Below are 27,326 nucleotides of genomic sequence, written 5' to 3' on the forward strand. Positions count from 1 at the left end.
ATTTTGGAGGTGAGGTCCTCCTGAGCAGGCTCTGTGCAGATCGACAAGAAGGCAGTCTTCACCTGTGTGGCTTGATCTGTCTTCTCCGGGTGGCTTCCCATACCAGGAGGCTCCATCTTCTCTGGTGGCTTCCCATACATATCATGTGGCTCCATGTTCTCTGGGTGGCTTCCCATACCACACGGCTCCGTCTTCTCTGGGTGGCTTCCCATACCACACGGCTCCATGTTCTCTGGGTGGCTTCCCATACCACACGGCTCCGTCTTCTCTAGGTAGCTTCCCGTACCACGTGGCTTGCTCCTGCCCATCCCTGTCCTCCCAGGGGCATTTCATGGCCCGGCGCTGCACTTGCGCCTACTGACCACACTCACATGCATGTGTTACAGCCACCCCTCGGTTCATTTGCACTGCACCACGAAGTCTGCCTTCACCTCCGACAGATCCCTTTGGCGTAGCAGAAAAAGCATGTCGATCCCCTCCATAGCTGCAGATTGACAGCTCTCCCTTTGCAGCCGAGGAGAGACAGATGGGAGGCGCGAGAAAGTCGGGATTGGAGGAGCGGGGCTGGAGGGGGAGTGCTGCTCTGTGCATGGGAAGCGTCAGCTCCCCCCTCGCCGCGCTCGAGCTTTGCATTGTCTGCACGCTTTGGCAGGCGTCTCCTTGCCGGTGCAGTTCGCATATTTGACGTGCCTGTGCAACTTGAGCATAAAGCTGGTTTAACGGTTGACACGAGTGAATTTTCAATAGTAACTTCTCATGGACTTTAGCATGCAGCCTACCAGGGCTTCAAGATGCTACATCATGAGAAAAAATAGTCTAATTCTTTGCAAAATTAATTAAGTCGGATCGTTAAAATGGTGTTGCAATGTATTTTATGCCTGCAGGAGAAGAATGAAGGCTATGCCAGGGCTGAATTAAAGTTGTGCGGGGGAGATATATGTAGCCCTTTCTCATCGCTGTAGATTTGGCCATGCAGAGTTGACACAGTTTTTGAATGAATTAAATTCCTCAGATTTGAGATAAAAGTTTTTTTCTGCCTTTATTCCTTCACCCAGCAAGATGGAGATGTTCTAGCTGCTTGATCTCAGCGTTGACTATAAAAAAGTCTCGGCTCCTTATGCCTGTTCTCTCCTGTCAGCATTCAGTGCTCATTAATTTTGCATTCACTCAGCACCGTATAATTTTTCCTGACATTGTTCAGACAACCAGCCTTTTTTACTTAAGACATCTCGACACCATTAATGTTTAACTCTAAAAGGTGTGAAGACAGAAAGAAATACCCTTTTCCTTCTGTCTTAGTGGCAGCGTGCTTTGCTCTGCACTCTTCGCCATTACACAAGGATTTTATTAGAAGCAGAAAAATAGAGTTTCCATATAAGCTTTGCCAAAGAAAGTGATGTCTGCTGGTCGGAGCAGGGACCGGTATCTAGGATCTTAAGCTGTACTCCTGGTGCTGTTGTACACTGATGCTGCGTGATGCCATTTGCTTTGGGGCATGGACAAATGTGTTCTTGGAGGTCCATCTGGAGTCCTTCAAGAGAGAACCACCAGTTGGTGAACCACCGTGCTGTGTGAAAGCAGCATTGGTTGAAGCTAATCCTGGTGGCTTTTGGGTTGCGAGCATTCATGTGGCATGTAACAGCATCTCAGCTCAAAAGATGTCAATGAACTTCTTAATCCACTCCAGCAAGAGCTGCAGAAGTGTGTGTGGTTATGCACTGGGTTTCTTCAGCTGGAATGGGAGTGTTAATGGGGAATTGTATCTTAGGCTCGTTAAAGGGAAGCAGATGTCTTGTCCATCCTCCCCGAGGTCCTCATTTGGAAGGATGTCACAGGTTGCCGTTCAGTTGAGTGCGTAGCAGTTGGTTAGGACGAGGGCAATGTTGGAATATGTTCTTTGTAATTTATAGTAAGGGTCAAATGGGTTAAAACAAGACTGTTGATTTATTTGCATTGTATAGTCCTGAGGAATTTGGTTGTCTGTTGCTGGGTAGATACGTGTTTAAAAAATAAGAAAAAAGTTTTAAAAAAACCCAGCAAAATTCCTGCTGTCAAAATCCTTATCCTCTGTGTGGGAAAAGAGGGGAAATACCACTTGGAGGAGCAGCCAAAACTGGGGAGCAGCCCATAGCCACGTGGAAGGTTAATGTTGCTTAAGCTTGGGATCGCCAGTCTAAAGACCTGGTACGGAGTTGGGTTGTTGCCCACCAGGGGTGTCTATTTCGCAGGGCTGGTTGTAGACATGGTGGAGGTGGCTGTAGTCCTCCTGCTGATGGGAACTGCCATCAAATTGGCAAATTGCACTGAAGCATCATGGAATGGCGTCCTGGTTTTGAAATATCACTGTTGAAGGGTTTTTTGGGCAAGTGGAAGGATAAGTCAAGCTGCTGTGTTAATATGGACACCGGCCTGTTGTATCTTTTGCTCATACGGTTTAAAAGCTACCTTGAAATCACTAACCTCAGTATAAAGGCCGTGTCCCACCTGCAAATCTATGCTGGTGGATGAATAAGTCTGCGTAGTATAGTCCTTTTAGGATTTGAAGTTTTATATAGTGGTTGGAGAGGTGCTTAACTGCTGGGACTAGCCCGTGGACTTTAGTGTGTCTTCCCAGTGCCACTGTGGTAAGGACGGGCTCTTGGGCTGAAGGCAGCGTGGCAAATAGCTGTGAGAGCATTAGATGGAGCTGTCATCATTCCCAGTACAGCAGTAATGCATGACTGCTTTTTTTGGACTGCTTTTCCAGCCAGGCCATGAAGCAAGAAGCTCAGGTGAGACATGGGAGAGCGGTAGGATGTCCCACTGTCCTGCCCTCCACCAATCCGTGTCCGCTGTTGGCTCTACTGATGCAACTGGAGTGGCCAGCAGCTTTAGTCCTCAGTCCTCACCATACATGTGGGCACTAGAGCCCATTTTATATACCCCAAGGACTTAGTTTCCTCCCTTGGCTGTGTGCCTGATGAGATGTATCCTCCTGACGTGTGCCTTTGCATGTACGTTGATGAAGGAATAAGGGTTCACGATGTGTCTGAAGAACCCCTTGGGGCTGTGTTGGTGAGGACGTTCTCTGGGATGGCACAGAAATACCTGGGGCTGAAGCGAGCGCTGTGTTGTCAGCTCTGGAGGTGCATGGGTTATTTCTTTTAGGGCCAACGCTGGAGTTTGGTGATGAATTCAGGAGTTCAGCTCTCACTGGAAGAGAAAGAAAAAGAGAGCGAGCAAGCTGTTTGGCTGCTGGTTGTGGAGGAGGGCCTAGGGGATAACAACACCCCCCAAAAAAATAAAAAATGAGACTCCATCTTAGAATAAGAATGTAAAATGGATCAGGCGACTCTCCTCTAAAAATGCCTTTTTCTCTACTTTGGCCGTAAAGGGAGCACGAGATCAGTAGCTCAGGTGGAAACATCTCCATCCTATGCTCTGAGAGATAGATCTTACCCCGGTGTCCTGGAACTCCTGCCTGGTGTTATGGCACATGGTTGGGGAGCACCCTAGGTCCTGTCACCGATAGACCATCACGACAGGTGATATAAAGCAGGCGAGCGCAGGGCTCTGAAGGAGCCGTGCTGATTTCTGAAAGCCAAGATCTGCTCTTCTATTTCTTGCACTGGTATTTTCAAGCTCTGAATCTCACAGATTGTATTTTTCCACAGTTTTTTAAATTCATAGATCAGATAATTTCCTTCCTCCTACTAGAATAAAAAGTTATACAACCTAAGAGCTGCTGATTTCCATACAGTGTTTTAGAGGAATCTGGTATTTGTGGAAGTGAAGAAGGGAGGACTCTGGGCTGGGTTCTCTGCATCTGCCTCCGTGTGAATATGCTGACGTTGAACAGGGGGGCGTTGGGCAAATCTCAGTTTCCACAGCTTGAATTTTGGTTTAAAGTACCTCCAAAGAAGCCATCGTTGCTGTGGTCCAAGCGCGTGCCCTGTAGGCTACATAGAATGGTCTTCCTTGGAAATTGGCTTCATCCCCCAGTTGAGGTTGGATCTTCCTCTACCTGTTGATCCCTAGGAATGAAGAGGAGAGCGCTCGGGCTTGCTGGGACTCGAGAGGAGGCCAGAGGTGAGCTCAGGACCTCGGGTCTCCCTGGATGGCCGGGCTACTACCACTAGCAGCAGCCAGTGATGCTTGAAGGCTTTCCCCCAACATGTCTCTAACCTGACAGATAGCCCTAGACATGTCTTCCTCCTTGAGTACCGTTTAAAAACACAAAAGTGTTCCCATTTCTGTGGTCTAGATCCCCTTACCTGCTGCTTTCCTGTATCAATATTGTTGTCTTTTTCTCCTCTTGCAGCTTTTTTAAACCAATTTTTTTGTGCCCCACTGCAAGATGTACTTGGTGCACACCTTCTGCCAAGGAGTTTATTTTTATTGCAGTTTTTTTTTCTGTTGGGTTTACTGGACTGATGAACCTTGTAGCAGGCACTAATTAATGGCACAGCTTTCTGTCACACTCTTGATCTGTGGGTGCACCGAGTCTGTTCCATCTGATTTTAATTAACTAAAAATCAAAGCTCCTCATTTGGGAAATTACAGATGTGGATTTTTTTTGCCTTGCTCATCTTTTAAAAAGCAGATAGAGCAGATCCTGGCTGAGATCTGGGGGGTTCAGCCAGCACAGCCCTTGGGGAGGCTGTGGGGCTGTGCCATATGGGAGAGGGATGGGGATTCATCGTGCCTGGTGCTCTGTCGTGTTTTCTAGGCATCTCATCAGCTTCTCCATCTTGCCCTGCTCTGTCATCCTTGGTACCCACTGGGGTACCCAACACGCTCTGAGAAAGGCTGCAAGTCCTCCTTAGTTGGACTTTTTGCCTTTGAGCTGTTGAATTTTTAATAGAAAAGTCAAAACCCAAAGACTTTTTGGGCTTCTATCATAACAAATGAAAAATGAATGTTGCCCATAGAAATTTCATGTTGAAAAAGAGCCCTTGGAGGGTGTGAGGCAGCGTTTGGGTCCTGGCCATCATGTCCGCAACTTTGGGGGTCTCTCCATTGGGGCTTCCTTGGAGAGCAGCAGTGAGCTTCTTGCAAGTCAAAGCAAAATGCAATATATTACAAAGTTTTGTGCTGGGTAAGTGGAAACAATTGTTCTAATTTTCTGTGTTCATGACGTTTCTCAGCAAAATCCTGGTTTGAATTCTTTATGTCCTGATTTAGAAGACCCATGTGCAATATATTATTTTTCAGATATTCATTTCCCCTTTCTGGGAAAAAAAAAAAGCATTTCAGCTGCAAAATTTTAAATGATGAGCAGAATCAGACAGCTTGTATTATTTTAATTTAAAAGTGCAGATTTAAGGGATGGAGAGACAGGAGTGCTTGCCCTGGATGCTATGGATGGAGCTCCATGTGATGGAGCTTGTGGGGCCAGAGATAATTTCCCAAGACACTGCAGATGGACATCAATGCTGGACATCTTTTCCTCTCCACCTCCAGCCCCTTGACACCCATTTTCCTTCCCCTCCCACCTTATCCCTTGGAGTGGCTCTGGGAGGTGTCCCCTAAGCCACCGACCCTCCTTCCCTATGGTCCTGCCATCACTCTGGTGGCACATCCTCAATTCTCTGGCCCCTTGGAGTGCAGGTGCTCTCCTGGCCATGGGGCTTTGTCATGTTTGGGGTAAAAAGCGGTAAGTTAAGGCCTTTGGGGGGACTTTTCCCATTGTGTGGCTATGGCTCTTACCCTACACAGCCTCAGCATTGCTCCAGGGAAGGTCTTCAGCTGTGGCTGCTGGAGGAGGTCACAGCTCCTCTCCAACCCTTGTATTTTCCCTGCCTTGGATACCTGATTTTCTCCCTACCTTGGATGCCTGGTTTTCTGTGAGTACAGGGTTTTGGGTACAGAGGTCTGGAAGCAGAGAGAGGCGAGTGCAGCATCCTGGGGATGATTTTACTGTGCCCTATGCCACCAAAAATGGTGGCAGAGAAAGAGCAGAAGACCTCCCAAAGGGATGGAGGCAGCTAAGGCGAACTAGGGAGGTTGGGGAAATAAAAAATAATAATGCAAAGAGGGCAAAAAAAGAAAGGGGAAAGCACCAGTACCCTACAGCTCTGTGGGTGGCACCCACTTGCCAAAGTCACATCCTTCAGCTTTTCTCCATGCGATGTGGTTTAGAGGCAGAGTGACTGAGCCAGTTTTTAAGGGGGGTACATACTGCACGGTCTTTTGGGGGAGCAGAAATAACACCCCAGATGAGCTGTTTGCCTTTCCTGTGTGTGCTCTTGGCTTTGGGCTTTTATTAACCAAAAAAAAGAACTTTTTACATTGATGTCTTCTAAAATTAGGGGGAAAACACTCCGAACGGGTGGGCTGTCCATCCGCACACCTTGACTTGCCGACGTCCCCCCAGCCTGGGCTGCACCCCACCGTTTCAGCAGCTTGCCACCCCGCCGTCAGCCCTCGCCTTGCCAGGGGCATAGCTTTTTACTCTGCTCGCCTCCCACCCCTCTTTCCCCCCCCCAGCATTGCTCCATGCCTTCCTTCCACCGTGCCGAGCCCGGGAGGAGCTGCACACCAAGAGCAGCCTGGCTGGCAGCCCTGGACACGGCTGGGTACCATTGGGCTGGGGGACGGGAAGAGCAGCTCTCAGTGATGCAAAATCTGTTCCCATTGCCTTGTGCCGCTGGCCATCGCTTCCAGCATCAGGGCATCTGAGTGTATCATTCCTCTTCCAGTCCCAGCGTGCTTTAGCAGTGTCCTCCATCCCTCACCAGCCTTGTGCCTTCCCCATCCCTTCTTCTAGTCCTGCAAAGAATCAGCGGCTTCCAGCCAGGAGGCTCGTGTGGCTGCGAAATAGCGGGGCTGAGCTGGAAATGTCACCTCTCTCCGTGCCAAGCTTGGCTGCACGGGGTTGGCACGGGATGAGATTGTTTTCAAAGTGACCGCGGTGTTCCCAGGCATCTCAGTGGGCATCTCATCCTGTCCTGCTGCAGTATCGATGATATTGGGTGGCCTGTTTATAACACATTTACCTCACAGTTCAAGTCCACTGACCTAATATTTTTGGAGTGCCAAGGACCCTACAGCTCCTATAGACTCCAGAGGCACCCAGACATCTCCCTGGTTGTCAGAAAATCGGGGCATAATTTGAGGAATGCATTTAAAATAGCTTCTTTCTCTGCTGCAAGAAAAAAAACCCTGCTTTAATCACGTTTGCAGCAATTAGGTTCCAATCGGGGCCGTCAGCATGCCGGGCTTTTATTGTGCCACGGGGATTTATGATGCCCAAGGCTGCCAAAGCCCCCACAGCTGGATCCCAACAGCTTCAAACAGCAGCAGCGCCAGGGCTCATGTTGCTCCCGTTGGTTTGTTTACACATAATCTGTCTGTCCGGCTTTATAATGAGATTATGAGCTTGGGGAACCAGAAATTTGCTCTGTGTTTGGCTTTGTCAAACGCAGGGAATGCTTGGCCCGTGACCGATGCTCCCCGAGAGCATCAGCCTGTGGCCAGCATAGCAGAGCCACCACTGCAATTAATGCTGGAAAAAAAGAAAACTGGAATTAATGGGTTAAGGTGCAAACCAGCAGTTTGCTTGTAATGTATTCCTCGCATGCTCAGGATGGAAAAGCTAAAGAGCTGCATTTAAGCACATTAACTGAAGTACTTAGCTGGGATGCGCTGACGCTTTGAAGGAGTTTTGCATCGCTGGGATATGCCACCCCGGAGACGGTGAGCAAGGGATCCATCTGCTCCCAGATCCAGTGCTGCAAAGGTGGGAAGAAGAAGGACTCGTGCACAAGGGGGACAGTGACAGCACGTCATTCTGCCGGCTAATCCTCCCGAATAACGGGCTCAGAGCTGGCAGATGAAACTATTTCACTAAAGCAGGAGGAGGATCCCGCAGCCCAATTAAAGGATTAGAGCTGAAAGCCAGTGCATTGCCTCTAAGTGCATCAATTTATTAAGCGTAGGAAAAAAAAGCCCTATCTCATGCTGTGGTACCTGCCAGCTTCCATGGGTTTGGGTGCATGGGAAGGTCTTCCATCCCTGGAAGGGATTTGGGTGTCTTTCCTTGGGACGGTTCTGCTCCTTCATGATTTAGCCATGCAGTGGTGCTGGGTGGGAGACAGGCATCGCTGCTTGGAGGCGGTTCAGGTGGAATGAATTCCGGTTTCTGCTTGAAACAGGGGAAACTGAAGCCTGTGGGGTTGAGATGAGCTGCCCAAGGGGGTCTGTAGCAGGACACAGGGGTCAGGTATTTTAGGGTTGAAGTCAGACCGTTGCTTGGGCATCCAAAACCTGTGCGTGTGTGCTTGAAACGGGGCACACATTGCCTGTTGTTTTCAGGGCTGTGCCAGCAGAGATGAAGACGTGACCTTTCTCGGTTGATTTATTTTCTAAAGAGAAAAGAGCCATTGGGTGAGAGGGAAAGCAGAGGCAGAGATTACCCGATAAATTGGTGGGGGAAGCTGGCAACCACCTCTGCAAGAGCAAGTGTTGAGCAAGTGCTCTTCCAGGCTCGCTCGTCGCAGCGATGCAAGGGATGAAGGACAAAGTCAGGAATGAGAAACACCCAAAGTCAGCTTAAGACAGATAAAGTCCTGGGAGGACACAGGGCTGAAGAGTTTCAAGTGACACATCTATACATTTTGTAAATGTGATTTGATGCTGAGTAATAAACCTTCCATCCGATGTGCTGCAAAACAGCAAATACAATTTAGCTTTTGCTTACAGATAAGTCGGGGGACTGGCTCCCTTGGTGCTGGGATGATCAGAAACGAAGACCAGTGTCAAGAGAGATGAGCAGTAAACCTCCAGCAGTCCTAGAAACCTCTTGGCTTGCACTTTCAGCATGCATACCGCTGCGCTTAACAGATATTTATCCTGAGAAAACATCTCTTGCCCTCTGGGAGTGGACTGACATAGGCTGGGCAGAGCTCTTTCATCAGCCTGGTGTGTTGATACACATATACATTTGATTGATAAACATGTATTTATTGATGCACATGAGGGTTTCTAGGTCCTACACAAGGCACTGTAGGTTGAGGAGCATTTTCCCTTGTCCTGCTGTGCAATAAAGTTCACAACTTGCTGCCATACCTCTTAAAACCAGTTTGGGTAATTTTCTTCCTCCAGCTCCCAGCACCTCACACGTGTTTGGTCCTTGGGATTTTTCTGAGCATCCCTTTGGTTTCCTGGCAAACCCTGGGATGTTACTCCTGCCATGTGAGGAAGCCCAGCCTGCGAGGATGGGGCTGCATCCCTCTGGACTGTGCATGTTGTCCATGAATCACTGGCTGCATTCCGGCCCCAGCATCTTTCTTTATACTAACAATTAGCAGTTATACAGAAAAAGCACGGCTTAAGTTTCAGGTACTAGGATGAATTTGTGGTTCTGGTACCTGGGAAGACCTTGTAAATGGTGTAACATTAATAGAGGACCAAGTATCAAGTCATTTTTCGGCTAGCCACACAGAGTCTTTTTCATTTTTAATCAAAACCTGCATCGAAGCCGTCCATGTGAGCCTGGACTGAGGATGCTTCAGGACTCCTACGCTGTTCCGCATCCTGCACGGCTGATAATTTCCTTTGCTAGTGCCAACGGGCACTGACATGCAGTGGGTAACAACCTGCCCCTCCAGCTGTCCCCAGGAGCTTGCGTTTTCACATTTCAGAGTAAAACATAGCTGAAGCAAAAAGCACCTGCAATCTGAGACATCCCTGCTTTTCCCTTGCTAAGTGATGCCTGATCAACAAAGCAGGTATCCTCTCCATCAAGGTTTAGCTCCCACTTGCCTCTTTCTGCTCTTAGTCCACCCAACCCATGTGATCAAACAGTAATTAATCTCCTCTTTGCAAATACATCTATAGCCCCAGAGGTGCCTAGCCGGGGCTTGCACTGCCAGCCTCCCGAGTCACTCCCAGTGATCAGGGTTTATCTCAACTGCGTCCTGTGGAGACAGGGATGCTGCTCTCTCCATCCTTCCCAGATCACAGCCAGAGAGGCCAAGGGACTCTCCCAGCTTTTCCAATGGGAAACACTCACGGATATGGAGGAGCAAAACAAGACAGCCCTGAAACGCCAGCGGCATCGTGGCTCACTTGCCTGTGAGCGCTGGCTTTATCACATCCCACTTGCCACCCGCCTTTCGCTGCTGGATTTATCCTGAATTCCTCAGAGTAGCTGTGCGACGTGGCTAGCACCTTTCGGGGGAGTGCAAGACAAATAACAGGGCCTTCTCTCCGGGTTTTTTGGGTCGTTTTTTTCCCAAAGGGATTATTCAGCAATACAGCGTGAGAGTTTCTGGAAGGGCTGGGGCTGGGCTTCTCCAGCAGCATCACCCGCTCCACGTCGGGTGCTCTCCCCCTGTCCCTGGCCCTGCTGGCTCCTGGCTGACCGGCATCTGGGATGCTCCCTGCACATCAGTGGTTCAAGCTGCTTTTTCTTCTCCAGCAGGTTTCCTCTGGCACAGTCCATTCTCCATGCATTTCTCCCGGCAGTTATTTCTTAAAGCATTGTCCGAAAAGTTCCAAATGAAATACTGTAGCTTGTGCTAAACTGGATATACCATTTCCTTTTCAAAATGTTGATCTTGGATGCCTCTTTTTGCAGGCTTTTGCTTTAAGATGGATTTTTCCTTCCTGCTAGCAGTAGATTGCGATCTAATTAGTGCTTTTATTTTATAATAATTAATAAATAATTAGAAATTACATCATATCTTCATGGGACTGAGGAATGAAATGAAAATGCTGGAGTCTTTTGGTGCACATCCTGCATTGCCAGTATGGCAAGTGGTCAATATTTTGTTTATTATTGGTAATAATTCAGTAGTAAAATGATGGGTTTTCTTGGCTAAAACATCCCTTTTCCTTTGCTACAGAGAAAGCGGCTGATGATGAAGTCCAGAAGTCTGACATCTCGTCCAGCAGCCAAGGAGTGATTGAGAAGGAATCTCTGGGACCTCTTCTTCTGGAGGTAGGTGCTAAAATGTTGCTGATGCTGCCAGGCTCCCGCTACTGCCCAAAGCAAAGCAGTGCATCAAGAAAGTGAAATACAGAGGAGGAAGGCAACGGAGATGTAGTTGGGATGCTCTAAGCCTAGCCATGACCCTGGCCTAAGTTGCAGGTAAACTGATCTTGGTCCTTCGCTTCAGCAAATGGTTTGGAAAGTGAGTCTTAACCAAGCATGGTGGAGCTTGGACTTGGTTAAGTCGAAGCTATTCTGGATAGCTTCTTAATATCAGCATTAAAATATTGAGTTGCTTCTAAGTGTGTATTAAACTGAGCCCCGGCCTCATTTGGAGGTGAGTTAGGTAATGTGGATGGATGCTTTTCAACAGATTTGAATCCTTCTGTCTTTTGGAAAATAGGGAGGATGAGGAGGGTGCGCCGCATTTTGGTTGGTATCAATAAATCAGAAATAATCATATCTCAGGAGGAAGGTCAGAGTTGGACCTGACAGGACCATCTTGTATGGAGAAGGTTATTATATGAGGGTTATTATATTATATCACAGGCCCCAGAGATAAACTTCAAATCCTAAATCGTTCAGCTGGTGATTTCACAGAGGGTGGTTGGGGTTGCGCAGGGGGAGTTCCTCCGTGGGGATGGCCAGCACTATCCTGCAGCCGCTGCCTTGCATTGAAACTGCCTGATAAAATTACACATTCAAAGACGAAAAGGAAGCAACATCGTCATCTGATTCATTTAATTAACTATAAGAGCATAATTGCTGACATGACACAGTCCGACAAATTACTCTGTGGTATCTGGTGGGAGCCCAGTAGCTAGGAGGTGAAATGTGGCATTGTTTTTGAGACAGAAAGCCAGCCTGCATTTCAGGATTCCAGGTGAGCGAGACTCCCTCCCCATCACATTTTTTGCCTCTTTTGCATCTCCAAAAGATGCTCGGAGGCTGTGGGGAGCTCTTCTGCACTGCGATGCATGCTTTTCAGGACCTGTTTAATCCCTCCTTGTACCACACTGGTCTCCCCTGAGCTCCTGGGGGAGAAGGTGTCAAAATTAGTAAAACTCTGCAAGAGGTGACTCTGCAGATGGAGCAGTTAATGCAAAAGGGATGGGAAGGGGGTTGGCATCAAAGGAACGATCTGACTTGCAGAAAGGATGCAAAATGGGTGCTGGAAGCACATGGATGGAGTTAATGGGGAGTTGGCAGCTTGGCTACAGAGGTGCTCAGCCTAACAGACCTGCAAAAATGCAGAAGGGGCTTAGAAATTAGGCTGGGAAAGGCATGTGGGTTTTGAGGGGTGCATTGGGTGCTAGAAACAGGCATGGGAATACAAAGTGATGCAGGAGAAGAAGCAGATACTCAACAAAACCCTACTATTTGGCTTATATTGGGAGAAGGCATCCTACGAGAGCAGTGGCAGAGCCAACAAAACCGTGAGAGAGAGCAGCATCTGTATATCCACAGTAAATCCACATATTTCACAGTGTGGTCTTGGGAACTTGCCTTTACATCACTTAAACGATGAACGTGAGTCCAGCTGGCTCACCAGAACATCGTTCAGCAGGGGTCGATACCCTCGTTTCCGTGTCCACACATGGGAATATGTGGCTCACTGTGGCCAGGAGCCCCGGAGGTATCCAGCACCTTGGGTGATGGGGAGTAGAATGCCTCAGGGCAAAGCAGGGATGGCAGCACATCAGTAATAGAAATGGCCCTGGAAAACCTGAAGTCATCATAAAGAAAAAGAAATTAATTAAATCAGCTAGCTTATGACTAAAAATTATCCTCCGTGCTTGGGTCAGGTATTGATGCATCCTTTCTGCGGGAAGGAACTCAGAGGTGCATTACTGCTCAGTCGATGCTACTTTGTAAACAGCCTACCCTGTATTATTTGATTTAAAATCCATGTTTAGATTATGGTCATTATCTATACAGGCTAGGAAATAATTTCCTAATTGTCCTCCTCCCACAGCGGCATGTGAAGCCCACACACTTGAGAGGCTGACCCTGACCCATGCCCATGCTACAGGGCATCCGTGGCTGCGCTTTGAGGATGCCAAGCCCTTACCACCCTTAGTTTATTTTCCATGCAGATTGACCCCAAGAAGCAATTAGTGGTTTCGCTGGTCCCCAAGCAATTCACAGCCTCTCATGCCTGAAAACATTCCACAGATGACTTCCAGCTTCTTCTGGGTGTCCTGTGCACAGGCGGGGTTTTCAAACCCAGAAAGCCAGAGATAAAAAGGGCTATTAAAAAGCATCTCATTCATTTTAGGAAGGTTTTCTGCCTCTTGACCTGTTGTTTGGGCTTGACTTCCATAAGCAATTGTGCTGATAAGGTAATTTAATATTTAAACCATGGATAAATGCCCACTGTTGCTGCTGGAGGAATGGGGGCTACAGGGGAGGTGTGCAAGCTGGGTCCCCACTGACTGCCACCTCAGAGCTCCCCTGCCCCTTCCCTGCTCCTCTGGCCCCCCAAAACCAGCATCACCTGGAGAGAAGGGTCCAGGTGGGGTTTACCATCCAGCCTGGGTCTTTTTTTTTGGGCACCCGAAGTGCAAAGGCTGGTTGTCTTGGCAACAGCTGGGAATAAGGAAAATTGCAGCCGATCTGCCAGAACCATTTTGACAAAAGATTTCTTTCTTCTTTTTTTTTCCTTTTTTATATGCTTCCTGTTTCTTGCACTTAATGTTGCTTTACAGCAAAACCTGATTTTTAGAAACTGCATTAAATAAAGCCTGGATGCTCTCCATCAGAGGAACCTTCTGCTGGCATGAGCAAGTGGGAGGATGGGGAGGAGAGGGTGATGCTGTGGGTACCAATTTTCGGGCATCAGAAGTTTCTCCTGTCCCTGCACCATCTCCCACTCCACGATATGGCCTGATCTAGTTGCAGGATCACAGTCCACCAGACCTTGCTCTTGATGAGCAGGATAAGTAGGAATTAGACTCCAGGAAAACCAAATCCTGCCTGGATGAAACATTTTAGGTGATGCATGTTTGGAAGAGTGTAAATCAGCCATCAGCCTTCTCAAGGGCTCCTCACACAAGCACTGGGCTCTGCAGCTCTGAGCTTATTTTGTAGCACCAGAAAGCATTACCTTCCCAGTACCACGGCAGTGAATTAAAAACCTTGATGGTGTCCTTGTTAAAATAAGCAGATCTCCCCGTGTTGTGTGATTGGGTCTGGGTCACACTTGTCCTCCTCCATTTGATTGCAGTGCTGAATTTGCCACTTGCATCCTAAATGCATGAAAAAACCTGTTATTCTGCATGATGCAAAGGCTCTGTCATTCTTGGGCTGTAATTAAGCAAATTGGGCATATGCTTAATTTCAGCGGATTGCCAAATTAGAACCTTTCTGACTTCAGCTCTGGCCCTTGGAAGAGGACTGTTTCTCCTCCACTGGCACCGTCCTTAGTGGCAGGGAAGTCCTTAGCAGAGGAGGTTGCAGACCAGAGATATGGATTTGATGTATGGACTGTTCGGTGGATAAGGAATTGGCTGGGTGGTTGCATCCAGAGAGCAGTGGTCAACAGCTCAAATGCTGGATGGAGATCAGTAACAAGTGGTGTCCCTCAGGGGTCTGTACTAGGACCAGCACTGTTTAATATCTTCATCAGTGATGTAGACAGTGGGATCGAGTGCCCCCTCAGCAAATTTGCAGATGACACAAAGCTGAGTGGGGCAGTTGACACACCTGAGGGATGGGATGTCATCCAGAGGGACCTGGACAAGCTCAAGACGTGGGTCTGTGTGAACCTCCTGAGGTTCAAACAAGGCCAAGTGCAAGGTCCTGCACATGGGTCGGGGTGACCCCTGGTATTAACACAGGCTGGGGGCTGAAGGGATCGAGAGCAGCCCTGCAGAGAAGGACTTGGGGGGACTGGTGGGTGAAAAGCTGGATGAGACCTGGCAATGTGCGCTCGCAGCCCAGGAAGCCAACCATGTCCTGGGCTGCATCGCAAGCAGCGTGGCCAGCAGGTCGAGGGAGGGGATTCTGCCCCTCTGCTCCGATCGGGTGAGACCCCACCGGGAGTCCTGCGTCCAGCTCTGGGGTCCTCAGCACAGGACAGACATGGACCTGTTGGAGCGGGTCCAGAGGAGGGACACAAAGATGATCTGAGGGCTGGAGCACCTCTGCTATGAGGAAAGGGTGAGAGAGTTGGGGTTGTTCAGCCTGGAGAAGAGAAGACTCCGGGGAGACCTTACAGCAGCCTTCCAGTACTTAAAGGGGGCTTATAGGAAAGACATATGGGGACAGACTTTTTACAAGGGCCTGTAGTGATAGGACAAGGGGTAATGGTTTTAAACTAAAAGAGGGGAGATTCAGACTAGATATAAGGAGGACATTTTTTATGCTGAGGGTGGTGAGGCGCTGGCCCAGGTTGCTCAGAGAGGTGGTCGATGCGCCATCCCTGGAACCATTCAAGGTCAGGTTGGACGGGGCTCTGAGCAACCTGATCTGGTTGAAGATGTGCCTGCCCATGGCAGGGGGTTGGACTAGATGACCTTTAAATGTCCCTTCCAACCCAAACCATTCTGCGATTCTATGTGTTTAAGAAAATGCAGTTATTTGATCACTGCTATAATATAGAGTGGGGATGAAGCTGAGGTGCAAGAGGCAGAGGAAGATTGCCTATGGTCATGGAGCATCTTGACCTGCTCCAGGACCCGTTGCCCACACACTGCCCAGGTTTATTCCCCTTACAGGCATTGGATGGCTTCTTCTTCGTTGTGAACCGCGAAGGGAGGATCGTCTTCGTCTCCGAGAACGTGACCAGCTACCTGGGTTATAACCAGGAGGAGCTCATGAACACCAGTGTCTACAGCATCCTGCACGTAGGAGATCACGCCGAGTTTGTCAAGAACTTGTTGCCAAAGTCTCTAGGTAAGAAAACCGTTGAGGTGGGCGTTTTTATCAGCTGGTGCTCGGACAGTGCTGTCAAAAATGCTGTTGTGTCTTCAGTGAAGCTGGCCCTTGTATATATATTTTTATATATATTATTTTTATATATATTATTTTTATATTGTGTACTGTGAAATACAGAGATATACCCAAGCCAGGTAATAATCCATAAACCTTTGCCTAGTGAAGTACATCCTACCAGTGAGATATCAATATTAGATTTTTGAATAAACAGCTGGTGGATGACAATATTCAAGTCATCTTCGCTTTGTCTTCCTTTACTAAGAAAACTTTTGCCTTCAACTTTGGCACATGGGTGGGAAGAAGCAACTCGTCTCACCAAAGCGAGGGGCACACGTAGGAGCTTTAGGGAAATGAGGAGGAAGATTTCAAGGTGTTGATTTGGGAGACTGTGTCTGTTGGCTTATCCCAGTTCATTTAGGATGTCCTCCCAGCTGGAGGGGGGATTGTCCCCAGCTAGTTTCAGAGCCCATCAGTATTTTGCCAAGTACCTAGCATGGGGATATGCTGCATCTTGCGGTGTGAGAAGAGGTCATGGTGCAAGCGGTGAGCTTGCGATGGTCCCCCACACTGGGAAAATGAACAGTTGTGAGGATGGGAGGAAGCATCACATGGTGAAGGCACTTGCAGGGTGTTGGAAGCAACCAAAGCAGAAGGTTTTATTTGTTGACTGGAGGTGAGCATCGTCTGGGTGGCTAACGTGGGTGAGACATCACTGATTCCTCATCCACTCACACCTTTGAAGAAATGCAAAAGGAAGATGAACCTTTTTCAAGTAGCTTGACTTAAAAATAGGGTGTTTTTTTTAAATTCACACTTGTCTTCCTTCTGGGTAAATACAGTGATGTCTTAAACCATCTAAATCTATGGGCACTCATCAGTTTGAGCCCATAGAGGTTCAGGCATCTTCTTTTCCCTGTGGTTACCCAGTTTAAGGCTGGGCATTTTGCCTTTCCTTGGATCTTACAAGCCCCTCAGCTCTTCCTGTAGATAGGGCTGCATGAAAGCTTCATAATCTGCTGATGGCAAAATCATTTGGGTTGAATACGGATATCCACAGAGATCTTGTAGAGGGCTAGCAAAATCAGCCAGCTGGTGCCCAGAGGTTTTTGGGAAAAGCCAGGTTATAGAAAAAAAATCAAAGGGGAAGGTTTTCACTGCTGTGGTACCAGAAGATCTTGCTGCTGACTTGCCCCAGAAATGAGGAGGAAGGAAAGAAAAGATTAATTTCTATGGAGATGCTCAGCCGGACTTGCTGGAAGAGTCCTGTGAGCGTTGCTTCGAGGGGATTTCAAGTACAACAGCAAGAGGCAGGAGCCCTCCCAAGCTCTGGAAGTGACTGAGAGACCCCGTGCCTCAGTTTCCCTGCCATAAGATGGAGATGATAGCACCTACCAGTGATGTAGGGAACAATCCATAAATGTCAGCACGATGACATGCTGATCTCATTTGGGGTTGTAGGTGCTCTCAGGGCCCGGCTGGGAGCGTCGGTCTGGGCACAGGGTCTTTAGCAGGTCTGAAGGAGCCCCGAGGGCTGGCAGGGAGGGCTCTGCCCCCAGCTCTGCTCCCAGCTCGCCCCTGAGCTGAGCAGCAGACTGCTTTCTTCCCCCATGCCGGCGCTTTTCCTTCTGTCCCCTTATCCAAGGGGGTCTCTGGAAGTCGGGGGCGGGGGACATGGCACAGCTCCTAACAACTCCTCTTCTCCTCCGTTCTCCATCCCCCAGTAAATGGAGTTCCTTGGCCTCAAGAAGCGACCAGGCGCAACAGCCATACCTTCAGCTGCAGGATGTTGATCCGGCCACCTGACGAGCCAGGCACAGAGAACCAGGAGGCTCGTCAGCGCTACGAGGTGATGCAGTGCTTCACCGTCTCCCAGCCCAAGTCCTTCAAGGAGGAAGGAGAAGGTAGGGGAGAGCATCCTCTGCTTCCGACCCTGCGTTCGGGCAGGGCAGGTAGGAGGAGGAGTGGGGTGGGGATGGCAGTGCAGGCAGGAGGATGACCAGCCCCCACGCTGCAGGGCTGCCTGGTGGGGCTGGTTTTTCCTGGCCCGGCATAGACAATGCCCGGCATGGGGGAGAACCCAGGGGAGATGCCTGAAGTTCGCTGTGGCTTCTCACTCTCCCCTTCCCCTCCGAGCTGATGCCCTCCAGCCATTCCATCTTCCCTGGCCCTCCGAGCTGCCTCCAGGACTGCTTACAGTCAGTATTCCTTAAGGAAGGAGCAGTATTTTATTACCCACCAAAGCCCGTTGGCTGCAGCACCTTCTCAGGGAGTGACGTGGGTGCTGGACACCCCACCTTGTGCCTTCACCACTGCTGGACCACGGTGCTGCCCACACATTTTTGGGCTGAATTGGCTGCCTGCAGGCAGATCTCTGCCTGAGGATTTGGGACGGGCGGGGTTTCCCCGGCGCCATGGGAGCCGTTGCTTTCCTGCAAGTGCCCTAACTCCTTTCAGTGTCCCAGCTATTATTTTCCAGCGCATTAGCTGGATTAATCCATTGCGGTTTACACAGGAGATCATGACTGGAAGGAATAAATTATGGTATTTTATGACCAAATACTTTGCCTGAAGCCGACAGTTGCTGGCTTTTAGTGCTGACTTTTATTGTACGATACTGCCAGATCCGCGAAGCCTTTACAATTAATTTCTCCAAGCACTGGAAACCTCTTTTCCAGCAAATTTTATAGAGTTTAGGCAGAGCCTATTTGCTTTGAAAGGCCAGAGGATTGCTTGGGGTAAACACTTCCAGGGCAGGACGTGGCAATCAAGCTCAGCAGTGGTATTTTAATTAAAATTTTCAATTGCAAGTGGTGGTTGTAACATCTGATTTTCATGTTCTCGGTCCCTTCTCCTTCTCCCGCTTTGGCAGATTTCCAGTCATGTCTGATATGCATCGCGAGACGATTACCTCGACCGGCAGCCGTCACCCCTTCTGAATCCTTCGTGACCAAGCAAGACACCACAGGTAACGTCCCGGTGATGCCAGGGAGTCCTGGCTCTGGAGGAATTGTTGTCCCTGGGGCTCAGAGGCCAGCAATGCAGTGCAGGACCCCATAGCATGAGCATGGTCCAGTCCTTCTCAAATGGCAGCGCTGCCTGCTAGGACTGTTGTGGTTGACACCTCAACTGGAGGCACCTCGACTGAGTTTACACCTCAACTGATCCAATACACCAGACTTGCACCCTGCACGCAGCCCCTCTCTGCTCCGTTGGATTTTGGGGGCTGTTGAGGTTTCTGATTGATGGGGATGATACAGTCATCACCTTTCAGGCTCAGGTTTGCCCTTGGCCAAATATTACTTTCTAGCCATTCTGATGACCTTCTTTCTGGTAATCATTAGCCTGGACTTCCCTGCTGCCTGAAAATCCTTAATGAACATTTTCTCTGCTTGCTGCTCCCTGCCATGGCTGTAAAACAGCTGGCAAAGCTGCCTGGTGTTTCATGTCGAGGGAGAAAGCAGGCAGCAGGTTCTGCTTGGAGGACCTCCTGGTGTGGGCAAGGTGGCTGGTAGGGTGTCCACCTGGATGAGGGTGTGAATCTGGGGACCCCAGCCTTGGAGCAGCAAGGGTCCCTTCACACGAAGGTGCTTCTTGTTGGGTATCACATCCACTTCGGCTGGCCAAAGTGTGCGTAGAGGTTGGTGCGTGCTCCAGCAAACTCCTTGAACCTCCACCTCCTTCTGGAGGACCTCCTTGTGTGCTCCTGCCACTGCTGTCTGACGCAAACAGGACGTGGCTTCATTTTCCACATTTATGGACCTATTTGTGCTAAGGGACTTCTCATGCTCTGCTTGAGTAAGGTGGCTTCTCTCTCTCTGCCCAGGTAAAATCATCTCCATTGATACCAGTTCCCTGAGAGCCGCCGGCAGGACAGGCTGGGAGGATTTAGTGCGGAAATGCATCTACGCTTTCTTCCAGCCGCAGGGCAGAGAGCCATCTTACGCCAAACAGCTCTTTCAAGAAGGTAATGGGCTCCTCTTCCTCGCTGGCATGCTCTCCTACCAAGCAGCAGGAGCTGCATGGAGAAGCCGGGGCATGGTCCTCTTTGCTGGATAAATGCTTTCTGGAAAAATAAATGCTGCGATAATAATCACAAAGTGACAAAAAGAGAGGGGAAAGGGCTGAGTAACACTGGAGGAGCTCCTCCAGCTGGGAGGTTCCTTCTCACCTTTCAGGAAATACAGAACTGAGACAAATAGTAGCTAAATATGATTATTTTAATTTTTTTTTCCTGTGCCATCCACAAACGCCATCCCCAGTGTCTAAGCAGAAGAAACAGGAGCTCTTTTGTGAGCATCTTTGTTCTGTCGGCTCTTTTGTGAGCATCTTTGCTGTGTTGGCGAGGATGCTTACAACAGGGACGTGGGGAAAGCAGGACGTGGGAGCAGGAGGTCGCTGAGCCTCCAGAGAGCTGTAACTCTGCCAGGGTTGCAGCGACAGCATCCTGCTGCACCTTCCCAGCCTGGCTGGGCTTCATCAGCTTGTATGTTGTATGCTGGTGATTGAGTGATTGTACCTTCAGAAGCTCTGAGCACTCAAGAACAGTGCTTAGATTTAGATTTACCCACTGCAGGACACAGCTTTGGAGCTGGAGAAGCAGCTGGGAGGATTTCTGTGCCACCATGGTTATTCGTACTCCTCTTATTTTCTGGGTCTACGGGGTTAGCCAACATGCAGTGTGTGATTTTGTTTGCTGGGAAGGTGGTTGTCCCAGGCAGATTCTCCCTCTCCTCTGCACCCTCCCTCCTCCTCCTGGTGCTTGTAGGGTGTTGCAGGTTCTGGCATGAGTTTCTAAGGGGGTTGATGTGTTCCTGCTTGTCTCCTTCAGTGATGACACGCGGCACGGCCTTCAGCCCCTCGTACCGATTCACCCTGAGCGACGGGACGGTGCTTAGTGCCCACACCAAGTGTAAGCTCTGCTACCCCTCCAGCCCAGAGATGCAGCCCTTCATCATGGGCATCCACGTCATCGACAGGTATGTCCCCACCCCGCCGCTACCGAGGTGTGCCAGCACCTGGGTGGGCGATTCAGGAATTAAAGTGTCTTCCCTACAGTGGAAAGAGTATCCGCTAGTGGTCTGTTGTGCTGGTTTGGAGATGTGATCCTTGTGGGGAATCTGGCAGCTCTGTTGCTCTCAATTATTCTTGTTTTGCAAAGAGGTGGCCCCAGGAGTTCAGGTGGAGGTTTATAGATGTGCTTCACATTTCTGCCGTGCCCTGGAGAACTTAAAATATTTGGGGAGGGAGAGGCTCTGACAGACTGGCAGGACAGGGAGAGGTGAGGCTCTGAAGCTGAGTCGTGCTGGGGAAACGCGAGGGGGCTGGGGCAGAGGGGAATGCTGTTGGAGCATGGTTGTCCTCCAGCCATGTGGGAACATAAGATCCAGAGAAGGTGATGCCTTCGGGGTTTAGCTGGTGAGCAGCCATGATCCCGAGAAGTCATGTTTCTGGTGAGATGCTAAAGCTGCTGCACTCCATCCGTATGACTGAAGTGGATCCAGAGCGCTGGTGGAGATGGGAAGGCTGGGACCACCAGAGCTTGCGAGCTGCTGCTCTCCAGGCTTCAGAGCTCTGCAGCATGGACGGGGGCCAGGAGCTGCCTGAGCGACACTGAAGGTTTGGGCAAAGCCTCTTGTGACTTTTCCTCTCCTTTTCATCTCCCACAGGGATCACGGCATGCTCTCACCCCAGGAGAACACTAACTCTGCGATGTCCCTTCCCCGGGTCAGTCCCTCGCTGAACCCCAGCATCTCCCCGGGGCAAGGCATGGCCCTGCCGCCCTCCATCCCTCCCTCCAACGGCAGCATGTTGGCCACCAACGTGAACCAGCAGTCAGGCGCCGGCCTCCACAACAGCAACTCCAGCACCAGCCAAACCAGCTTTGGATGTTCACCTGGGAACCAGATAGGAGCCAACGTTGCCTTAAGCCAGGGACAAGCCGGTCCCCAGAACAGTAACCACACTTTGAACCTCAATAGCTCCCCCATGAATAGTCCAGGGATTACCCCACCGCAATTCATGTCCCCGAGGCATCGGGTCAGCCCAGGGTTGGTGCCCAGACCCCGAGTGCCCAGCAATCCCTTCTCACCCACCATGCCCACCATGCACTCCCCCGTTGGCATGGCCAATAGCGGCAGTGGGGGCAGCTGTGGCACTGGTGGCACCAGACCCTTTCCCAGTGCCCCCATAAACTCTATGCAGGGGCTGACCGAAGGTCCCAGCACGCCGGTGGGCTACTCCACGCCACCCCCTGTGCTGAGACAGCTCAGCTCCCAGAGCTCACCTGGCCGCCTTGCCATGCAACCCATGAAAGCAGAGTCGAAGGACAGCAAAGAGATCGCCTCCATCCTGAGCGAGATGATCCAGTCGGACGGCAGTTCAGGGGATGGCAAACCGCTGGACTCAGGCATGCTGCATGCCGGTGACAGGCTCTCGGAGGGGGACAGCAAGTGCTCCCAAGCCACCAGCCATAAGCTGGTCCAGCTCCTGGCCACCACGGCGGAGCAGCAGCTTCGACACGCCGATGCGGACACGAGCTGCAAAGATTCATTAGCCTGTGCGGGCACTGCTGGCACCTTGGCCTCCGGCAACCCTCCCAGCAGCACCTGCCCTTCCTCCCATAGCTCACTGACTGAGCGGCACAAAATTTTGCATAGACTCCTTCAGGAGGGCAGCCCTTCCGATATTACCACCCTGGCCATGGAGCACGAGAAGAAGGAGAACACCCCAAACCCCACCACCACCCCCACGGCTCAGAGCCAGCTGCCGGGCACCCCGGACATCAAACTGGAGCCGGATGCGCTGAAGAAAAAAGATGTCAAGGATCACCAGCTCCTGCGCTATCTGCTGGACAAGGATGAGAAGGAGCTTGCTGCAGCCCCAGCGCTGACCCTGGATGATGTGAAGGTGAAGGTGGAGAAGACAGAGCAGATGGAGCCCTGTAACACAGCCCCGGTGCCGCTCACCAAACCTCCTGCCACGGAGGAGGTCAAGCTGGAGACGCAGGGCCAGGTGAGTTGACCCATCTGCATCCGTGCTGGTGGGATGCTCTTGACAAGTCGTGTTTTGGGGGCAGTTTCCCCCAAACCTGCTGGCGTGCTCTCTCTGCAGCAAGGCAGTGGGGCTGGGAGAAGTGGGGGGGGATGTCCTGTGGCTGCCACAGCCTTCTGCGCTGGTGCACCCTCTCCAGTGCTGGTGCCACCTTCTCCAGTGCTGGTGCCACCTTCTCCAGCACTGGTGCCACCTTCTCCAGCACCAGTGCTATCCCCTTTTGTCCAGATGCTTCACGTTTTGGCAGCTCAGATCTTTAAGGTGGTGGTGGGAAGGGAAGGGAGAAACTTTACTGAGGTGTATAAAAATCAGAAAGAAACCTGGCACATCACTGCAGGTGGTGGGCTTGAGTGAGGAGAAGACCACGTGCGTGTTGTCATGCAAAAAGGTTCTTAATTCTGCATCTTTGGGCACATTCAGGGCTTGTGTCCCAGGGAATTTTCAATCCCTTGCCCTCTTGTTGGCTGAGATTAGCAATTATACGGGCCTTTTAGTTATCCTAAAAGTATTATTAAATTGAATAATCCAGTGACAGATCTCTGCAATAGAGATTTGGGTGTATAAATATTCATTACATGCAGCTATGAATAGAAGAGATTTCTTATTTTTGAAAGCCAGGGGAGATGGTAACATGGATAAGGCTGCTTAATCCTTTTTAAGCAAAGAGAAGAGAGCGGCTGACATGAAGAGGAGGGCTGATCGCCTGCTTACTGACTGCGGCAAATAAGGCTGCCGGCGTTTGGAGATATGGGATGAATAACAGAGCGCTCGGAGAGCCTCAAATGACAAATGCACAATAAGTCTCTTAAAAAGGTTAAGGGCTCAGTTGGCTTGGGAGTCGCGGTCGGTTATCCTATAGGCGAGTGAGAATCAAACTCCTTATCTCTTTTTATAATGTACTTTCCTGGTTTCGTTTGCTGGATGGTACATCCTCCCCCATCATCTCCCATTTGAGATCCATCACCTAGATTAGTGTGCCTCTGGATGAGGGAGACCCAAGGCAAGATGCGCTTATTTTAGGAGGCGCATGGGAGCTTTCAGGTGGGCAGTGAACCTGGTACCCACCAGTGAGCCGGGTCCCCACCGCGGTGCTCCTGCAGAAGGCACAGCCTCCTGCCCGGAGATGCACGGGCTCTCGTACGGAGCTGCCCCAGTCTGCTTTCACGAAGCTGGGAGCGTGTCGGGGAGCATGGTTGTAGCCAAAATTAGGCAAAATGCTGGGGCACGGGAAGAGCTTTGCTTGTCTGGTCTCCCAGACACCCATGTGCAGGATTCACTCGCCGGCTGGGGGTGCAGGCAGGCACTTTGCTGATCATCTGTGATGGTTCCAGGTACTCCATCCTTTGGAGAGGGCAGAAAGCCCTATTAATTAAATGAGGCTATGCTAGCTAATTGTGCTCTGCTCGCAAACAGGCACTCAGAGCTTGGATAACTCGAGCCTGGATGTGTTTATAAGCCCCTCTCCTGCACTGTTGGAAGCAGCCAAGCATTTTTTAGGCTCCTTCGTGGCTTTTCAGTTCCAAGTATCCCTCCCCAGGCAGCTGGAGAGCGTGAGGATTATATGTTGGACCATACTGAGTGCTTCCAAAGAGTTAATAAAAGAGGCTGGAGAGGGTTTGCGGAGTCTTAAAATGCATTTTCTGAGGAGTGAACAACGCTTCACTGCTCCGCAGCTAAGGACAGAGTTTCATTTCCACGTGTTTTCTGTTACAGGCTGCTTTGGTGCGGTGTGGGGAGAGGGAGCTGCCATTTCAAATAAAATCTAGCACTTGCTAGATTTTTGTTTTCTTGTGTGTTTATTTTAAGAATCAAAATGTCAATTAGGAACAACATTAATTGTGAGACAGGCTCTGCGGCTCACCTTCAGCCTTGAAGGAATTAGTTGCTTTCCAGATTTATCCTAAAGAAACGCTCTGGGTTTGCTCAGAGCCACCTGTTTGTGGGGTGAGAACAAAAAATATTTGAGTAGGGCTTGGGAAAGAGCTAATAGGAATTAGAAGAGTTAAAGACAAATGGAAGGAAAATAATAAGCAAGGTTTTGGAAGGGCTCTTCATCCTTGTGCTTCAAGGCATGAGCTGAACTTCAATGAGGTGAAGAGGAAACTTTTCTTCAGATTGTCTTCTATCTGCCCTTGAGCAGGATGCTGGGGAAGAGGCAGCTCTGCCTGCACGTGGGAGCGCTCAGCTCCCTCCACCGTCCACACACATGGACGTGGAGTCCAGAGAAGTCATGGATGCCCCATCATTGGAAGCGTTCAAGCTCAGGTTGGATGGGGCTTTGAGCAACCTGATCTACTGGAAGATGTCCCTGCCCACAGCAGGGGCTTGGACCGGATGATCTTTGAAGGTCCCTTCCAACCCAAACCATTCTGTGTTTCCATGAAAAATAAAGTTTTACCTTCTTTTTCTTTTGCTTTTTTGGTTTCTGAATCTACATTTCAGCTTGTTTTTGCAAGCAGGGTAGAATCCTTCTCGAAAAGAAGAAAAAAAGAGGAGTGATGACAGAGAGCCAGAGATCCTTATGGAAATAGCTGCCTCCAGGAACCAGGGCTCCACAGAAAATTCAGATGATCTGAAGTTTGCAATAAAATTGTGGGATTATTTAATTGGTGCAAGAATTTCATTGCCCAAGTGGCTTGGGAGAAGTTCCTCCGCTTCATGGGAAGGTCTAGCCAGGGATGAAGGTTGGCTGAGTGGGTACCACCTGGAAGCATCTCTGTCCTCCTCACCGAGCTGATTTCATGCATGGGGCATCCTATGAGCCAGCTGGGCGAGTGATGAAGGGCAGAGATGAGGCGCTGTCCCTTGGTTTGCCTTTTGGTTGGCTCTGGTTTTGGAACCTTGTTTCTGCCAGGAGCTGGAGGTTTGGGGGAGAAGCAGCTGTTCAGAAATATTCAGCCACCCTGAGCCTCCATCCTTTGCGCCCTAGGTTTTCTCACCCATTTCGGGACAGAAGTAGGTTGTGGAGATCTGAGCCTTCTCCGAGCAAGACTGGATGGCCTGAGCTGCTCCAGCCCTCCAGCACTGTTCATTTTCTAGACATGGAGGAGAAATAAAATACCCATTAAAGTGGGCACAGATTCCAGGTGCAAGTTTGGGTGCTCCAGAAAACAACTGATAAGCACCCTGCTCCCACCACGTGTCCTTCATTCCCACCTCTTTGTCCTCCAACCTCTTCACAAACCCAATGAGCAAAGCAAGAATTTCACTGCTCCCGTTTTATCTCCGCTTAATGTCTGATTTGGGTGCCTACAGCTCCCTCTGTGCCCTTCTTCTCCTTCTGCCTCCAGAATGACCTCCCTGCAGGAGGAGATGAAGTTGAGAAGATGTATTTCTGCCGTATCATGGATGTCTCCCATTCGCCTCAGTTCTCTTCCTTTTGCAAACCTGAGCTTTAAAGAAATTCTGCTTGGTTGAGAAATTACATTTTTTGGAAGAGTTGAGACATGCAAACTTCTGCTGCAGGACTTGAATTTGCTGCATTTAATTCTCTCTGTGAGCCCGGGTTTAGGAGGATATTCTGCTTCTCAGGGCTCTGGGGTTAGGATTTGATGGAAAGGATATGGGGGAAAAGAAAAAGACTGGTTAGTCTGTTATAAATTGTAATATTGATGCCTGCTGCTCACGTTGCAGTTTTCATCATCAGCGTTGTCTAAATACCATGTAATTCACAAAATGCCACTGTAGATGAAAAAACAAGCACGTGCCCTGTCGTGTATATTAAAAATACCAATTCATCTACCCAGGTGCTACCATGAGACTGTAGGAAAGGGGAAAAAAGAGTGGCGAAGATCAAGAAGGAAATCTCTGCCAAGGCAGGGAGCGTGAGCGGGGTCTGGGCTTGTGGTTTCAATGGAACCACCATTGTTGGAGGGTCCATCCCAAGACTGAGCTTCCCACAGCTGCCCCGGGCTTTGTCCTCACGATGCGCCGACCTGTGCATTGTGGAGGTGAAACTGGAAACAGCTGCAGTGGCGATTGGGATTGCCACCGGTTTGCAGGATTTTAGCTGAGATATGAAATCTTTTCAGCTAGGATTTAGAGAGAAACTTCCCGCGATTTCTTCTGGCAAGGGACAAAGCTGTCACCTTGGTGAGAGGTCTTTAACGCTGCACCGTCAGCCGGGGAAGTGCAGAGGCATCCCAGGGATGCCCAAAGCAAGCAGCCTCCCGGCTATTTATCCTGGGCAGGGGCTGTTGGCTGCAGCCTCGCGTCTCAGCTGATGGCAGAGCCTTTCGTCGAAGCCAGGGTACCAGTTCCTCCCAGATTTCTCCATCTTCTCCAGACTGGAGCATCGTTCCTTCTATCAAATACAAAGATTTTCCCTAGTGCTATCAAGTTATCTATTAATTACCCTGTGTTAATGGCCAGGCTTTCACTAACGCTGGGGGGGGGGGGGGGGGGGGGGGGGCCGGGGGGGGGG

At 49.9% G+C, this 27,326-nt stretch overlaps 1 protein-coding gene across 1 annotated transcript in view; it reads left to right on the plus strand.

Annotated features, from left to right (window-relative positions):
- The window catches only part of NCOA1 (nuclear receptor coactivator 1), a 183,777-nt gene that overhangs the window by 135,818 nt on the left and 20,633 nt on the right, over window positions 1-27,326 (plus strand). The window contains exons 5-11 of the mRNA XM_010583169.1: window positions 10,830-10,924; window positions 15,634-15,811; window positions 17,575-17,754; window positions 18,723-18,818; window positions 19,677-19,817; window positions 20,682-20,829; window positions 21,520-22,864. Coding sequence (XP_010581471.1) covers window positions 10,830-10,924; window positions 15,634-15,811; window positions 17,575-17,754; window positions 18,723-18,818; window positions 19,677-19,817; window positions 20,682-20,829; window positions 21,520-22,864 — 2,183 coding nt within the window. The remainder of the gene's footprint in view (window positions 1-10,829; window positions 10,925-15,633; window positions 15,812-17,574; window positions 17,755-18,722; window positions 18,819-19,676; window positions 19,818-20,681; window positions 20,830-21,519; window positions 22,865-27,326) is intronic.

The sequence above is a fragment of the Haliaeetus leucocephalus genome, unplaced genomic scaffold (genome assembly GCF_000737465.1).
Source record: "Haliaeetus leucocephalus isolate CR32 unplaced genomic scaffold, Haliaeetus_leucocephalus-4.0 Scaffold871, whole genome shotgun sequence".
Taxonomy (NCBI): domain Eukaryota; kingdom Metazoa; phylum Chordata; class Aves; order Accipitriformes; family Accipitridae; genus Haliaeetus; species Haliaeetus leucocephalus.